General features: G+C 41.5%; 1 protein-coding gene across 1 annotated transcript; it reads left to right on the top strand.

Moving 5' to 3' along the window:
* The first annotated feature begins 10,444 nt into the window (after positions 1-10,444).
* Positions 10,445-12,931, top strand: LOC134206576 (uncharacterized). Its single transcript, XM_062682303.1, has one exon. The coding sequence runs from the start codon at positions 10,445-10,447 to the stop codon at positions 12,929-12,931; it is 2,487 nt and encodes an 828-aa protein (XP_062538287.1).
* The last annotated feature ends 5,604 nt before the right edge of the window (positions 12,932-18,535 follow it).

Raw genomic sequence — 18,535 nt, 5'->3', positions numbered from 1 at the left:
AATTCCTGGAGGATCTTCCGGAGGAACTTATGGAGGAATTCCTGAAGGAACTGCTGGAGGAATTCCAGGAGGCACTTTCGGAGCATTTCCTGGTGGAATCAACGGGGGAAAAATTTCTTTTAACCGGATGTTCTCAGTACTCCAAATCATTTTGTATTTCAGCCCAATTGGTCTTCCAGATCAACTATGTCCGGAACAAAATCGATAGCAAGCCATCATGTCCATACAAGCTTTTTGAGGCCATGTGTATGATTTTTGATTAAGAAATGACCAAATACTATGGTCAAGACCATTATGAAGTTCGAACCAAATGTTCTACTAGGTCAACTAGGTTCGGCTGGAAATTTATAGCAATGCATCATGTCTATACAGGTCCATTGGGGCCATGAATATGATTTTTGAGTTAGACATGATAAAATGCGATGATCTAAGCCCTTCACATCGTTCTGGACTTTGAACTAATTGTTCTACTAGGCCAATTAGACTCGGTAGAAAATTGACAGCAACTAATCATGAACATACAGACCCTCAGTGGTTGTGCGTACAGCATCCGTTTGGAAATATCTAAATCGTAAATCATACGCACACTTTCTAATGGCCTGATGTGTGATGTGTTTTTCATTTTCAGAAAAAAAACATTTTCCAGAAAAAAAATAAAATCTCATTTGCGCGGTTTTATTGTGCAATTTCTGTCCATATAATATAAAAGAGCCCAACTGTCGATTTATCCACTGTTAATTGCAGAGTGCAGGTGTGGCCGATCATTAATCTGAGGTCAGTTTCGAGAAATTGATGAACTGACGATTACTTTGGGTATACAAACAGGTAAATTTGGCTGAGAAATGCCTGAGATATTGCTATGTCAAATTCGAGTTAATCACCCTTATTCTTGTTTACGTACGAACGCGCTTTCGAACGAAAGCTGAAGCGCATTCTCGTTTACGCCAGCAAAATTAAATGGGGAAACGATTCGAACGAACTGCATTCGTTCGAAAGTTTTGTTCGTCCGTAAACAAGAATATGGGTGAATATGATTAGAACATCCTAAGAGTGAGTTCTTGGACACAGGCAGGGTAATCTTGATATAACAATTCAAATAAACATTTCAATTGAGGCAAAATACATATTTAAGAAAGCAAGCTTCCAAACAAACCGTCTAGAACTGTACTTCAGACAATATGTTTATGTTTATGTTTATTGTATAGATTCATCTGACATTTAGTGGTCTTAATGAATATAGTAAATTTTAAACAAGTGTACATTAAACGATTACAATCTTCTTAAAAAGGTGGTCAATGGTAAGTTAAAATCAAATAGCCTATAAATGCTGTCAAAAGCAGCCACAGCAGCACGGAAAGGTTTATTCATGCCATACATTCGATTACGTGGCGAAAGGTGCAGGAAATCTCGTTAACACATTGTTCGTTCCGGAGCATACATATTTAATCTCATCAGAAGTTCCGGAGAGTCAATTTCACCAGTCGCGATTTTGGCCACGAAGGCAACCTGCGATCTATTCCTTCTCAATTGAAGAGTGTCAATACCAAGTAGTCTACATCGATCCTCTTATGCGGGAAGATGAGCGGGATCCCTCCATGGTAGGTGCCGGAGTGCATAACGCACGAATCTACGCTGCACGGTTTCTAGCCTTGATAAGGGCTCCAAACTACTGCACAAAATTCAAGGATAGAACGAACTAGAGAGCAGTACAGAGATTTTAGGCAATGAGGGTCCCGGAAGTCTTCAGATAGTTTGAAAATGAATCCGAGTTGCCTATTAGCTTTTGCGATGATGTCGTTATAGTGCGGTTTGAATGTCATGTCTTGATCCAGTGTGACTCCTAAATCCTTAATCTTATTCACTCTCTCGAGGGTACCAGAGATACAATAATCAAAAACTATCGGCTTGTTTTTCCAGTAAAAGGAAATAGCATTACATTTTTGAATACTGAGCGCCAGGAGATTAGCAGAGCACCAGTTCGCCATTCTATCCACACGCGATTGCAGTTCTTCATAATCCTCGATGCTGTTGATAATCATAAACATTTTAACATCATCTGCATAAAACAAGCGACAACCAGGAGGTAGCAGTCGGGAGAGTTCGTTGATAAACAGCGTGAACAAGAGAGGTCCCAGATTACTTCCTTGTGGTACACCAGAAGTATTGGAGAAGTATTCAGACTGTGAAGAACCGATTTTCACAGAAAGCAAACAATCAGACAGATATGATTTGAACCAGCACACTAGATGACGACTAACTCCAAGTTGTTCTAACTTTGCAAGCAATATTCCATGCGGTCGAACGCTGCTTTTAAATCCGTATAAACTGCTAAAACTTGACCACCGGAGTCGAACGAACACAACGAACGAACACAAAGCGAAACAAACTCTATTAAATTCGTTTCTACAGAGCGCTTTGGATAGAAGCCGTGCTGTGCTGTAGAAATGTACGCTTTACTGGCACTGAATAAAGCGTCATTCATGATAGTTTCGAATACCTTGGAGCAAGAACATAAGGATGTGATGCCTCGGTAATTTTGTACATTCCTTTTGTCGCCTTTTTTGTAAACGGGAAACATGTGCAACATCTTCCATTCATCAGGAAACTTTCCCTCCTGGAGCGACAGTGTGAAAATCCTGGCTAAGTTGGCAGCCAGCGAGTTCAAACAATTCTTGAGCACAGAAGACGGAATACCATCCGGGCCGGCAGTGTACAAGCTTTTCAATTTTCTGATGGCTGACACAACGGTGTGCTCATCGATTATAAACGCATGTAAATCCAAAACATTCCTCGGTGTGAACTGATTTGCAACAGCTATTTGATCGGCGGTGGCCCTGGTGGCATTGAAGGTACTCAGGAAATGTCGAACGAACAAGTTACACTTTTCCAGCTCTGAACTGGCGGTTTCTTCTCCCAGATGCAAGCACGAAGGCAGACCTACTTCCTTTCGTTTGGAGTTAACAAACGACCAAAAACTTTTGGGATTTCTACGGAGTGATGTTTGCGTTCGAAGCAAGTAACGACGATAAAGGAATCGATTGTATAATGTACGGCCTAAATGGAATTAATACGCATATCAGGAGAGTGACCACAAACTTATGAAAGGTTCACCATATAGTGGGTAAACCTAAACTTTTGGCTGATGCATACCATGCACTTGAGTAAACATTTTGAAGTCCAGACCAGTTAGTCCATCAAGTCAATTGTGCTTGGTACAAAACCAATAGCAACCCATGGTGTAGATATGTCAAAATCGAATTTTCATAATACTTCAAACCACGCAGGGATCCATATGAATTAGTTTACAAAGTCAACTAGGTAGGGGAACTGTACCGGTTTTGGCCATGTTCCTAATTTGACCAATTTTGCGAATAACTCCAAAAATAAAGCAATTCGGGAGGGTTTTATCAGTTCCAACAAAAGATATATCCCTCATGATTCAACGCTGCTTTTAACTGATCGATTATTTTGGAAAAATATGTATTTTTCAGGGTTGGCCAAAATAGGCACTAAGTTGGCCAAAACCGGTGCACTTCCCCTACCATGTTTGTTAAAATACGATGTTTGGAACTCACAGAATATCGTATGAGAATATTTATAAATTTTTGATCATATGCATGACTTCAGGGACCTAAATGGACATGATAGCTTACTATCGGATTTGTATCTAGCGTTATTGTCATGGTAGACTAATTGGTTTTAACTGGAAAGATTTGGAGAACTTGGAAGGTCGTTTTGGTAATATCTAGTTCATAATCCATGCATACGATATCCAGGGGCCTGATTGATTACAAAGGGTTGTGATTTTGTACTGAACGTAGTAGACCTGGGAAACAAATTGGTTTGAATTGGAATGATTTTATGAATTTGTATCACCGTTTTTGTACATATCTCAATCGTAAACTGCATGACTTACAAGAGCCTGTATGAACACCATGGGTTACTTTTGGTTTTGTATCAAGCCCAACTGACTTATAGTAGACCAATTGGTTAGAACTGCAGAATGATTTGGAGGACTAAGAACAACCGATTTGGATATATCTAAAACGTAAATCATGCGCATAGCCTTTAAGGGCATGTATGGACATCATTGGTTGCTACTGGTTTTAAACCGAGCCCAGTTGACTTGAAAGATCATTTGATTTTAAGTTCAAAATGATTTGGAAAACGTAGAACATACATTTGGGAAATACCTAATTGGTAAATCATGTTCATAGCTCCTATGGCCTTCTATGAACACCACGGATGGCTATTGGTTTTGTATCGAGCCCACTTGTCTTTTTAGACCAATTGGTCTGAGCTCTGGAGTGATGTGGAGAACTTAGAACATCCGGTTTGGATATATCTAAATCGTTAATCCTAAAAACTATTCCAGAAGTCTCCAGTAGCCTTGCGAGCAAAGGCGTATGATTGCCAATCCGGAGTTGGCGCGTACGATTCTCGGCCCGGTCTAGGGTGATTTCGGGTTGGAAACTTTCTCGACACCTATAGTGTATCCATTGTACTTGCCACACAAAATATATACTGATGCAATAGCGGGCATAGAAAAGCTTTCAATTAATAACTGAGCAATTGCTAATAGAATACAAAGTTGAGAGGGAGGCCTAGGTCAGCAGATTGAGCCTAGTTCGCGTGGTAGACCAATTGGTCTGAACTCCATAATTATTTGGAGAACTTTAAACATTCGGATTGGACATATCTCAATCGTAGATCATGCGCATGGCCTCTAAGGGCACGTATGGTCATCATTGGTTGCTATTTGTTTTGTACAAAGTGTAGTTGACCTTGTAGACCAAAGTTCTGAACTCCAAAATGGTTTAAAGAACCGAGAACATCTCTACAAATATTGACTACATTCGTTATTCGTCATCTCTAAAACAGTAGTGGGTACATTTTGAGAAAAAAAAAACTGTGATAAGATCGCTCATGGGTGATATTATTGTGCAAATTGTCCAACTGACGATTCTTCCTCCGACGATTACAGGATGTACATATGTGACAGATAAACAATCTGCGATCAGTTTCGGAAAATTTAAGATCTGACGGTTATTAAACATGTGAATTTGGCTAAGAAATTGTCTGAGATGGTGCTAAGTTAAATCCGGGTCACGAACACCTTAAGTGTGAGTTTTTTTTAGTTTTTCAGAAACGTCATACAAAGTAAATCAACGTTCAGGAACATAGTTTTCCACAAAATAGGAAAAGTCAAGAAGTTTCAGAAGTTTACATTGTTGAGTTTAAAAGTTATAACAATTGCAAAGTGCGATTCGGGTCATACACTGAGCGAAATGAAAATAGCACCACCTTGTTTTTTACTCATATTTTGTTAAATTATGAACGGAATATGGTAATTTCAGCAATGTACATAAGTAAATTCTGATTCGTAGCTTTTCAGTACATTATATTGACATTTAAGCAGAAAAATTCATGAGAAAGGGTGCGAAATAAAAATAGCATTACTATAGTTTTTTCTATCAATATTCGGTAATATTTTAGCAAAAACCATATTAAGGACACTCCTCACGGTATCCAATTTTTAAAGTACTCGCGTTTTCAAGGGCACACCATTCGATACGGTAGCAACGCACAACTGTCATTTTCATTGTTTTAGCTTTGCTGCGTCGCAGCATGCGTGAAAAAATAAGAATGACAGTTGTGCGTTACTTCCGTGTCAAATGGTGTGCCCATGAAAATGCGAGTACTTTAAAATTTGGATTACGTCAGGAGTGTCCTTAAAATCCATGTTAAATGCGCAACGTCAACTAGCGATCTCACTACGCCCCTGGTCTAATCAATCGCAGATTTCAGCCACACCTAACGACTAACAAGAGGACTGCCTAACGCTTGGCTACACCCAATGACTGCGAAGAGGATTGCTCGGGCTGCTGAACTGTCACCATCGAGAGAATGAGTTGGGGAATTAGAAAGTTAGATCAGTTGAATCCATGTGTGAATCGTTTTTGCTATTGAGCAATTTATTTCTTGAATTCTAGATTTTTTTTGTCGTTTACTTGTAGTTCCCACTACTACTGGGACAGACGACTAAACTAGAGAGCATAGGGAAGATCCATTAATTACGTAACGCAAAAACTGGCCATTTTCAACCTCCCCTCCCCCCTATGTAACACTTTTTGTATGAATCATTGAAAATTTTTGTATGGATTGTCACGCTTCGGTCAACCCCCTCTCCCCCCTCTAAGCGTTACGTAATTTGTGGATGTTCCCATAGAGAAAAATAACCTGAATTTCTTTATCTTATATATACATAAAAATAAGAGAAAGGTGTCTACGGTTCCATTTCGAAATCGAAGGTTGTGATTGGAATTATATTGTTGTGTGATACGAAGAGCTACTACAGAAATTGTAAGTCTTACAATAAAGTCTTCACAACCTCTAGAAGCGTACTTCTATCGCCAACAAATTTACAATTTCTGTATAAGAGTGGAATGGCGAGTAAGCAGTCGAGCGGTGGTTCCCGTACGCAACGAACGGTAGCACCAGCTTACAGCACGACAGGTGGAGTGGTCACAAACAAAACAAACCATCCGGGGATAACAAATCCTTCGGAGACGACGAGGAAGATGGAGAATATCGCACAGTTCGTTCTTGAAGCTCAGGCAGATGCGGTAATACCGGAAAAGGTAGTCCAAACCCAAAACGGGACTCAGTCGACGGTTAAAGTTGTGTCCGCTCTCAACAACCAGGTAAACGTTACCGAAACGGTGAGTACTGTGAAAAGTGCTGTTCCGAAATCCACTTAAGCACAAATCTGTGCACCAAAGAGCAAAAACTCAGCGAAATTAGTACAAGTACGAATAAGAAACAATCTCCCTCTGCGTTCAAAGCCTCTCTCTGTCAGACGAAATCCCCCGCGCCGCGTTCGCGTAAACCGAGTCAGTTGTAGTTGCGGATTTTGCAACGAACCCGGTAATCTCGCTATGGTACAGTGCGCTGAATGTGATTCCTGGTACCATTTCACATGTGTCGAAGTGAGTCAATCAGTGGAAGACATTAGTTGGTCGTGCCCAGGTTGTGCAAGTGTGTGCTCCCGAGCGACTCCAGCTGAATGTGGTGCCCCAGTGATCCAAGAAACCAGCCATAGTAAACAGCATCAAAATCCACCCCCCAACGTCGCAGCATCAGAAAAATCTGGTGGAAAATCAAGTAGGCGTAGCGGAAACAGGAAAATTGAAATACAGCTGAAGAAACTCGAGGAAGAGAGAAAGTGTCAATTGCAGTATTTGGAGCAGAAGTATAGCTTACTACAGGAGCTCGAGAGTGAAACATCATCGCAAGTCAGCAATCCGGATTCGTTGTTGGAGAACGTGGAAAAGGTACAGCAATGGATGGAAGACACGGAAAAATGCGGTGACGACTCCGGTCTCGTAGATGCCGAATCGGAGAACCCCCCGGTCAAAATTCGTGAACAGCGCGGCTCGCTGAGAGCGCAAGGATCCAGAGTTCTGGCCTCGGAAGCGGATAATAGGTACACCAATGAAGATCCTGCTATCGAAACGCTAATCAACAAGCTACAAGATGTAAGTCGTTGGCCAGCTCACCCTGCAGCAAACAACCCTTCCACCTCGCATTCAAACATGAATATTCTCCATGATGATCGTACATCGATTGACCCCAGAAGAAACGCAGGACAACGAGTTAGGATTTCCGAAATATTGAGGCAGCGGTCAGGAATGACGGTATCTCCTACAGTGCAGTGTGATGATACCAATCGTTACGTTGCACCGTATGTGTTGCATGCAGAACATGAAGTTGATACACGACAACCACAACGTTCTAGTCCTCGTCTGGGCATTCCACGAAACCTCGGAGGGCAGGAACATTCATTGATGGCTTAGATTTTATTCCTGGACAAGGTTCTACCCCAACCTCTCGTTTGCAGCAACGCAGTATACCCCCGGCAAACTTAATCCTAAATGAAGATGAAAACTACGCATAGAATCGAAGCCAGCTAGCAGCTAGACAGGCTGTATTAAGAGATTTACCAGACTTTGTCGGAAGCCCAGAAGAGGGGCCACTCTGTTTCTCGATGTTTAACTCGTCAACTCAGCTTTGCGGTTTCTCTAACGAGGAAAATATGCTTAGGTTACGGAAGTGTCTCAAGGGAAAAGCGTTGGAAGCAGTGAAGTGCCGTATGCTTCATCCATCTAATGTACAGGGAGTTATAACCACTCTCAAGATGCTTTACGGACGTCCGGAAGTCATCATTCAGGCTATCGTCAAGAAGGTTCGATTATTACCGTCACCGTGCATCGAAAAGCTGGATACTGTGATCCAGTTTGCACTCAGTGTAGAAAACCTAGTTGCAACAGTAGAAGCCTGTGAGATTGGGGATTTCATGTATAACGCTTCATTGAGGTACGAGCTGGTGGAAAGGCTACCGCCGATGTTAAAACTGGATTGGGCGAAGAACACTCGTGACAATCCTTCGCCCAACCTTTTGGACTTTAGTTTATGGCTACGCTCCGTGGCCGAGGACGCCAGCGTCGTATAATTTTCCGCAGGAAATGAGGTTCGCCCTAGAGATTCAAAAATAGCTATCTGAACGTTCCTCCAGAAGAGAATAATCTTTCGTCAATGAGATCGTCGAAAGCCGCTACAATCAACAAAATGCCTTCAAAAAATATTGGCAAAGAATGCGTGGCATGCAAAGAACGCTGTTCGACTCTATCGCATTGCAAACGGTTCCAGGAGCTTGGCTACGATTCCAGGTGGGCGGTAGTGCGAGAGTTTAGAATATGTCGAAAGTGCCTACGGAGGCATAACGGCACGATGAGGGTAGACAATCGTCAACGAAGTCCTCCGGGCTAGCAATATCTCAACACGTTCAAGGGAATCAAGGTACTAACACTAACTGTAACGTACATCAGGGGCAGTCTGAAACTCTGTTCAGATTTGTACCAGTTCTCATTCATAGTCAGTCAAAGACGGTGCGCACCTTTGCCTTCATCGACGACGGCTCAGAATTAACTCTAATGGAGCAAAGCCTGGCGGATGAATTAGGAGTTCAAGGTCCTACAAGTTCGCTTTGTCTGCGATGGACTGGAGGCACGAACAGAACAGAAAACTATTCTCAAAAGGTCAGCTTCCAGATTTCTAGTGTCACAAATCCCAGCAAAAAGTTCAATCTCTGCGAGATACATACTGTGAAAAGCCTACAACTTCGTCCACAGACGTTGCAAATGGCCGAATTAGAGAAAAGGTTCCAACATCTGGAAGGATTGCCGGTTGAATCTTATCGGGAAGTCAGTCCACGTCTCCTAATTGGATTAGATTACGCAAGCTTGGGCAACGTGAAAAAATGCCGTGAAGGAAAGCTAAACGAGCCAATAGCGGTAAAACAACGACTAGGCTGGAGCGCGTATGGATGCTGTTCTACGACAATAAACGACGTCGGTCATACTAACCATCACTGCGTCCAAATATGTGAATGTGAAGTCAGATCAAATGAAGAGTTGCACGAGGCCATGAAGCAGTATTTCTCGCTTGAAAGCCTCGGCATTAGCAAGCCTTTTAAGCTGATGCTGTCCACCGATGACCAGAAAGCGAAAGAATTGCTGCAAACGTTAACTAAACGCGCGAACGGACGATACGAGTCCGGCCTTTTATGGCGATACGACAATGTAAGACTCCCGGAAAGCAGATCGATGGCTCTAAGACGCTGGGAATGTCTTGAACGACGAATGCAAAAGAACTCTGATTTTGCACAGGCGCTAGAAGCGAAAGTCAATGAATATGTGGCCAAAAAATACGTCAGAAAACTCACCGAGAAGGAGATGGCACTTACGCGCAATCGTGTGTGGCACCTTCCGATGTTCGCAGTAGTTAATCCTAACAAACCCAATAAAATCAGACTGGTGTGGGATGCGGCAGCCACCTCTCATGGAGTGTCTCTGAATTCAGTACTCCTAAAAAAGCCTGACATGCTGACCTCTCTTCTTTCGGTCCTAGTACGGTTCCATGAGTTTCGTGTAGCGGTCTCAGGAGACATCAGAGAAATGTACCATCAAGTACTAATGAGAGAAGCAGATCAGCACTTCCTACGTTTCCTCTGGAAGGAAAAAGCTTCTGACGTAGCTCCCAGCACATACGTCATGCAGGTGATGTCTTTCGGAGCCTGTTGCTCTCCAAGCACAGCTCAATATGTGAAGAACACCCACGCGAAGCAATATGAGCAAGAATATCCGGATGCGGTTGAAGCTATCGTCCATCAGCACTACGTGGACGACATGCTGATCAGTTCCGAAACGGAGGAGGAAGTTGTTCAGCTGGCCGCAGACGTAAAAATGATTTACCAAGCAGCAGGCTTCGAGATGCGAAACTGGGTATCCAACTCACCAGCGGTATCTGCCGCACTCGGAGGGAGAGAAACCGAGGTAAAAACTTGAGCATCGGAGAGACAGAGATTACTGAGAAGGTGCTCGGAATGTGGTGGGATACTACGGCGGACTGCTTCACATATAAACTGTCTTCACGCCACAATGCTGAACTGCTGTCTGGTTGCAAACGACCGACAAAGCGTGAAGTATTAAGAACCCTGATGATGGTCTTTGACCCAATTGGATTAATCAGTCATTTCCTAATGTTTCTTCGAAGTCTACTGCAGGAGATCTGGCGAGCCTCCGTGGATTGGGACGAGGAGATCCACGATTCCCATTATGAGAAATGGCTACTGTGGCTGAAGGTGCTTCCTCGGGTATCGGATATCAAGATTCCTCGCTGCTACCGGAACCTGACATCTATAGGAGGAGCTACTGTCGTACAAATGCATACTTTCGTGGATGCCAGCGAAAATGGTTTTGCAGCTGTGGTATATCTACGCTTTCAAGAGGGAGACAACGTGGACATTGCATTAGCCGGAGCAAAAACAAGAGTCGCGCCTCTAAAATTTTTGTCAATACCACGCTCTGAACTTCAAGCTGCTGTTATTGGAGTAAGACTGGCAGACACAATCTTGGGATCTCTTTCGATTATGATTCATAAGCGCGTTTTCTGGACAGACTCCAGGGATGTTATGTGCTGGCTACACTCAGATCATCGTCGCTACAGTCAGTATGTTGGAGTGCGGGTCAGCGAAATTTTAGAAACAACAGAACTACGGGAATGGCGATGGGTTCCGACAAAATTAAACTCGGCGGACGACGGGACCAAGTGGAAAAGCATGCCCGATCTAAGTTCGAGGAGTCGCTGGTTCCGTGGACCTGATTTTCTAAAACATCCTGAGGAGAAATGGCCAGCAAATACGCACTCTATTGCTGTAATCAACACAGAGCTTCGTTCACATCTACACCTCCACTTTCAGGTTCACGAACCGATTATCGTAGTTAACAAATTCAGCCAGTGGTTTCCTTTGCTGAGGACTACGGCATACGTCTTCAGAGCCATCAAGAATATGCGAGAAAAAATACGGAATACTCCTAAAGCATACGGACCACTTACTCGTAGTGAGCTAATCACAGCTGAATGTTATCTGTTCCAAGTAGCCCAAAGAAGTATCTACGGAGAAGAGATAGCCGTCCTGTCTGCAACTTCTTCTGATCTTCGAAGAAAACCAGAAAAGCAACTACCTAAAAGCAGTCCTCTATTTCGTCTCTGCCCCTTCGTCGACGAAAGAGGAATCTTGAGGATTCGTGGGAGAACCAATGCTTGCCAATACATCGACAGGAACACCGCCAACCCTATTATTCTTCCTCGTGAACACGGCATCACCAAACTCGTTGTGCTAGATGTCCACCGTAGATTCCTTCATCAGAACCATGAGATCGTTATAAATGAACTGAAGCAACGATACTACATCCCAAGAGTAAAAGCCGTTTACAAATCGATCCGGAATAACTGCCAAGTTTGCAAGAACGAAAGAGCTCGTCCGCAACCACCGCTAATGGCTGACTTGCCACCGTCACGCCTCGCAGCCTACAGTCGGCCGTTCAGCCACATGGGGGTGGATTATTTCGGGCCAATGATGGTATCCGTTGGCCGTCGAGTGGAGAAACGCTGGGGGGTCCTGGCGACATGTCTTACCGTACGTGCCATACACTTGGAAATAGCACACTCACTTACAACTGACTCGTGTATTATGGCCCTACGCAACGTGATAAATAGAAGAGGCATACCTTTCGCCATCTATAGCGATCGTGGTACAAACTTCGTGGGAGCCAATAAAGAACTGTTGAAGGCCATTGAAGAATTGAACCAAAACGCAATCGTCGCAGCATTCACTTCACCGCACACAACATGGAGCTGTAACCCACCCCTATCTCCACATATGGGCGGAGCTTGGGAGAGGCTGATTCGTACAGTCAAGCAAAAATTAGGAAGAATCCAAACAAGTCGTTTTCCATCAGATGAGGCTTTGCGGAGTGCTCTGATAGAGGTGGAGTATATTGTGAACTCGAGACCTTTGACAGAGATCCCTTTCGATGATGACTTGTCTCCCGTGCTGACTCCTAACCACTTCATCATGGGATCATCAAGTGGAGCTCTTCCGTGGACAAGCTTCGATGACAACCCTGATCAACTGAAGCAGTATTGGCGCATATCCCAGAGCATGGCGAATCAATTCTGGAGGCAATGGCTGCACGACTACCTTCCATCATTAACCCGTAGAGCGAAATGGTTCGCGAGAGTGAAGCCTGTTGAAGTCAACGACATCGTTGTTATAGCTGACTCAAAGTTTCCACGCAACTACTGGCCAAAGGGAAGAGTGATTGCCACCAAGGTAGCTGCGGACGGTCAGGTTCGATGGGCTACGGTGCAAACTTCCACTGGGATATACGAGCGACCATCAGTTAAGCTCGCAGTGCTTGACGTTGGCGTTGCAGAAAATACACTTCAGACGAATCTTCGGCGTATTGATGGGGGGAGTGTTAAATGCGCAACGTCAACTAGCGATCTCACTACGCCCCTGGTCTAATCAATCGCAGATTTCAGCCACACCTAACGACTAACAAGAGGACTGCCTAACGCTTGGCTACACCCAATGACTGCGAAGAGGATTGCTCGGGCTGCTGAACTGTCACCATCGAGAGAATGAGTTGGGGAATTAGAAAGTTAGATCAGTTGAATCCATGTGTGAATCGTTTTTGCTATTGAGCAATTTATTTCTTGAATTCTAGATTTTTTTTGTCGTTTATTATGGTTATGATTTTAGTGTTAACTAAAGTACTGTTGTTTCGTTGGTAAATATTAATGTAAATATGGTTAAAGTATGAGCATCTGAGACACATTTTGATCAAACATGTTGTAGATTGTGGAATATTCATGTCACAATTAAGTTGATCTTTATCTTCCTTCAGAAATTTCTTTTCGTCAGTGAAATTTGAAATTTGTTTCGATTTGTGTTGTATTGCAAATTCAAAATTGTGATCCTGAGAATAGATTTATTTTCAATACCTCGTCAATCACAAACTGCAACAAAACCAAATAAATATCTTGAGAAAATTGAACTTGGGTGTCACTGATGCTATCCATGCGCCTTTTCTCGTGATTTTGTTACGGACGGACGGCTTTCTTGCATCGCAAAGCAGTTAATTTGCACTTTGACCAAAATTCTACACACAACAACCTTTCCTTGTATAAAATGGTGGTCCTGAAAAGAACCAATTTATTGTTCCTGCAACAAAACCAGATGCAGAACCATGCAAGACAATTTCACTGCAGTGTCGCTGACGCCAACGAAAGCCACTCGCCGCTACATATGTAGAAACTAGAGATGGGCGTTCAGATCCGGAACCGTTCATATGATCCGGATCTTTGAAGTGAGTGAATAATTTGAAGATAAAGTCACTTTTTGAAAGATCCGGTTCACCAGACCAACAAATTATCTAAATTTATGTAAGGAAATGGCAAAATAAAAAGTTTATTGTAGATTCTCTAGACAAGTTATACATGCTTGTGAGCGAGAGAGGAGTAAAATTATTGCCTGTACGGGTTAAACTGTGATCCTGAATACCACCATTTCATCATTTTGCATTTTTCCTACGTTTTGATCCAAAGATCTGATCAGTATGAAAGATCCGGATCTTTAGACTGAATGATCCAGATCTGATCCGCTCAACAAAGTGATCCGTTTTGCCCATCTCTAGAAACCACCGCCTTCGATGCTAGGACCAACACCATCGTGGATCATCGTACAGAAATGACGCGCGAGGGCGAATCATGGGCCTTTTTATACCCGGAAGAAATGAAACGGTAGGTGATAAGGCCCGTAACTTACATCATTCTGATGTCCGTGTTGGGAATGCATGAATGGGATTGGCTGCTTCTGATATTTTTATCGGGCAGCTCAAGAGGCCCTCCTTAGCCGTGCGGTAAGACGCGCAGCTACAAAGCAAGACCATGCTGAGGGTGGCTGGGTTCGATTCCCGGTGCCGGTCTAGGCAATTTTCGGATTGGAAATTGTCTCGACTTCCCTGGGCATAAAAGTATCATCGTGCTAGCCTCATGATATACGAATGCAAAAATGGTAACCTGGCTTAGAAACCTCGCAGTTAATAACTGTGGAAGTGCTTAATGAACACTAAGCTGCGAGGCGCTCTGTCCCAGTGTGGGGATGTAATGCCAATAAGAAGAAGAAGAATTGAAATTTTCAATAGTTTAACGTAAATAATCAGAAGTTTTAATGAAATTGACAAATTGCTGGAGAGTTGCTGAATCGATTGATATAACTTACTCAATGTAATATGTACCACTTTCGCTGGCACCGGTTCATATAAATCTCGAAAATCCATCAAAAGATAAAGGCTCTATTAACGTTCAAAATCTTACATGATTTCGTGACGGTCCCCAATTTTAGATTCTGATTTGACACCCAGTACCTTCGGGTAAGACGTTGTCCAACGTCAAAAACCCTCATAATCATCATTACTTCATCACCAAGGTTTCGACTAATTTCTACACGGAGAAACACGTTTACTCATTAATGGGTACTTTTTCTTTGCTATCTCTGTCTCTCTGCTGAAAAATTTACCCATTTTGGGAGAATAAGTGGATCTACTCATTTAAATGAGTAAATCCACTTATTCTTCCAAAATGGGTGAATTTTTCAGCAGAGAGAAAGAGATAGCAGAGAAAAAGTACCCATTAATGAGTAAACGATTTTTACCGGGTAGGTGCAAATCGCCCATATAGTATTGTCAACCATCAAGATTGAACTGGTAATACAGGTAATGTACTTCTCAAAGTTGAAGCTATTATGTTTTTGTCACTTTAGAGCACCTCCACGGGAGTCGCCATCTGGGTCCCTATCGCTATTTCCGGGCCCTTTATAGGGACTCAGTTTTACACCGGAGGTATCTAAACGGGAATGTAAAATAAGAACGGAACTCAAAATTAGCCGTGAGTTTCCAAATTTAGCGCCCCATACTGGGTTGCTAAATTTCCATACAGAGTTGTTATTTTGTTGAAACGCCACTTTGGTATTGATAAAAAATACAGAAAATCTGTTTTTCTTTTTCACAACAATTTCGACGTAAATTAAATACATAGCAAGGGAATTATTTTTTTTTTTTGCATCTACACGGAGAACCTCGTAAACTCATTAAAGGGTAAATTTTCCCCCATTTTGAAGAATAAGTGGATCTACTCATATAATGAGTAAAACATCTTTTACTCATAAATGAGTAAACACAATATATGTCAAAAAATGTGGCTTATTTGCCCATTTTTAAAATTTGGTTTTTGTTCAAAATGGGTAAAAAACTCTCATTTTTGAGAACGGAGATAGATTGAAAAATAATAAAAATGGGATTTTTCGCGTATTCAAAGATAAGTGCAACAAATGAAATGCTCAAGCTCATTTATTTATTTTACCATACATATCGTTAAATTCTATTCAAGTATATGTTGATACAATGACATTTTTTTCAATCCCCAGGCAACCCTCGTCGTGGCGTTGTCGAGGATGCACTTCCGTCGGTTCCGATCCTAATTAATCAAAACAACGAACTATAGGTTATTGACATTCAATTTAAAATGATTTCAATTACTTACGTCCAAGTTTCTCCATGATCTCCGCGTACAAGTAAATAATAATAAACCTAGAACGCCAGAACACGCAGCAGGCAGCTTAATTTTAATAAAAATTTTCAAAGACTTTTTTCACCCATTTATGGGTTTAAAAACAAACGTTTTTGAAGTTGGTCACCATTCTCAAAATGGGTGTTTTTTCACCCATTTCAAGTTGTCAAATTTTCCCCATTTTCTGACAGCCCAATACAGGATCAAAAAATGGTTAAATTTTTACTCATTAATGTGTTTACGTATCTATCCGTGTAGTGCCCCAGTCCAACTCCGCAAAAAAAGTAATTACAGTAAAAGATCAGCTATAATGAGGAGTGATGCGCACCGGCGCCCGCTGGAACCCGAAATATTAATGGATTTTTCGTAAAAGAAAATTTTACTGTTTTTATTTTGAAAGTTATCCCAAGGAGGAGGTCTTCCAGGAATCCCTCAGAAGGTTCCTTTAGTAATTATTCAGTATGTTTTTCAAGTAGTTCCTCCAGAAAATCTTCCACAAGTTTGTCTTTTGTGTCGTTGATTTGAACATGATTTGTTTTGGAAATTCATCTAGTTAAAGAAGAAGATGTCTACTTTTGGCAACGCCCGGTGAGAACTCATTATGTTTACGAAGTCGCTGTACCTAAAACAGAAACCACCGGTGGGAAGATGGGGCGCTATCCTAAAATAGCACTCGGGAGGGAGCTCTATAATAAGAATAGCAATGAGGACTCCCATGGAGGTGCTCTTATAAAATAGAGCTTGCTGCATCTTTTGTGCCACTTCAAGTTTTCGTTGCTAGGCAGAATTAAGTTCACATATCTCGATAGCACGACTTACTATGATGTTATGATTTACTTTTTTAGTTCACTCATATTTTGCCGTAAGCTGGCTTCTTCTCCCTCGTTTTTCTTTGGGATAGCCATTATCTAAATTTTCCTAAAATTGATCAATTCCACTGAAAAAAAATCTTGCATCATTGCAGAATTTAATTTTTACAATCTACTTCAAAAGAATATGCAACATTCGACCCATTTCTGCAAAATTGTCGGAAACAAACAATATTTCATCAGTTTTTGCATTCTAGTTCACTTTCCATGTTAGTTGTTAGCAACTAACTGAAATTCGAAATAAATATCGGTCAAAACTATAATATTATATATTTTTATGGTGCTATTTTTATTTCGCATCTTTGTTCATGAACTTTTCGCCTTGAATGTGAATGGTCTGCACTAATATCAATGTAATGCACTGAGAAGTCGTGAAACAGAGTGTGTGTTCATAATTTAAGAAATACTAGAAAAACATGGTGGTGCCATATTTATGTCGATCAACGAGTGCCAGGTACATATATCGGAAATTTGCTGTTCAATGTGTGTTTACACTATCACGTTAACATTAGCATTGACATTGAGCAATTCGCACAAATTCGTAGGTGGTACAAGCCAAGACTAAAGTATAAGAGTAGCATGACTTTGATTTGGGACTAATCACTATCTCTTAGATGGAAGCAATGCACTTTCCAATAGTCGCGATCTGTCCTGGCCACGTGCTTACGAATGCTGAGGAAGGATGGTTAGTTGTACACCTACTTAAGAAAGATGCAGAGAACTCTACGACTTCTCATTGGTTCGCTACGGAAGGTTTTAGAATTGTTAGTGTGGGAGGTAATAACAGAAGGAATCATGTTCTGGTAGAACATGAAACAAAGAAAGAACTAAGATAGAAATACACAGTAGGAAAGGGACGAGCTTGGAATGGAACCCACGACCTCCTGCTTATAAGGCAGAAGTGGTAGCCACTAGACCACCGAGCTCGACATGTTTGTTCACAATACATATCATGTACGCACAAAAAGTTTCAACTAAACTGGGAACTCAACTCATCGTTCAATTTGATGATTCCATTTATCGAATTTTGTTCAGAAGGCTTGTTCAGGAGTGTAGACCAGCTCATGACTTTTTTAATAAATATTTGCGATTCAACTGGTCAGCCCAAAATCGCATATGAATAAGTTTTCATTCAATTTTTTTGCTTTATCGAACGACATTGCTCAAATAGAATGTTTATTTCGAAGTATTTCTAGGTTTAAAAATGTTCCGATTTATTTTTCTAGTACAGCTAGTAGATGAAATCATATACGGCAAGCTCCCCTTGTGTTATCCATTTTTAAGTTTCAATTTACTTTTTCTCGCATTCCTATTTGGCTATATGTTGTAAGTTTTACGTCAATTAATCAATTATGAAACCTGTTGCTCATTATTACAAACATCATCCAATCGGGTTTATCATTTTGTATCAAAAAATCGTATATGCTGATTTTATGACGTTTAAAATGAAATGTCTTTCGATACGCCTTAATATGAGCTGTTATTAGTTTAATCTACATTTTAAGTAACACAAATAAGCTAATTTATCTCTGATCCCAGCTGTAATGTACAGAACAATAGTATAAAATTGAAAGAAAAGAAACTGCACAACAATTTGACTGTGGTTTGTTGGCAGATCATGTTTTTAGTAG

This window comes from Armigeres subalbatus, chromosome 1 (genome assembly GCF_024139115.2).
Source record: "Armigeres subalbatus isolate Guangzhou_Male chromosome 1, GZ_Asu_2, whole genome shotgun sequence".
In the NCBI taxonomy this organism is placed as follows: Eukaryota; Metazoa; Arthropoda; class Insecta; order Diptera; family Culicidae; genus Armigeres; species Armigeres subalbatus.
The sequence above is the reverse complement of the archived record's forward strand: the minus strand, read 5'-3'. Positions and strand labels throughout refer to the sequence as shown.

Coding starts and splice junctions, on each gene's coding strand:
- LOC134206576 (XM_062682303.1), top strand. CDS start 10,445: ATGTGGTGGGATACTACGGCGGACTGCTTCACATATAAACTGTCTTCA.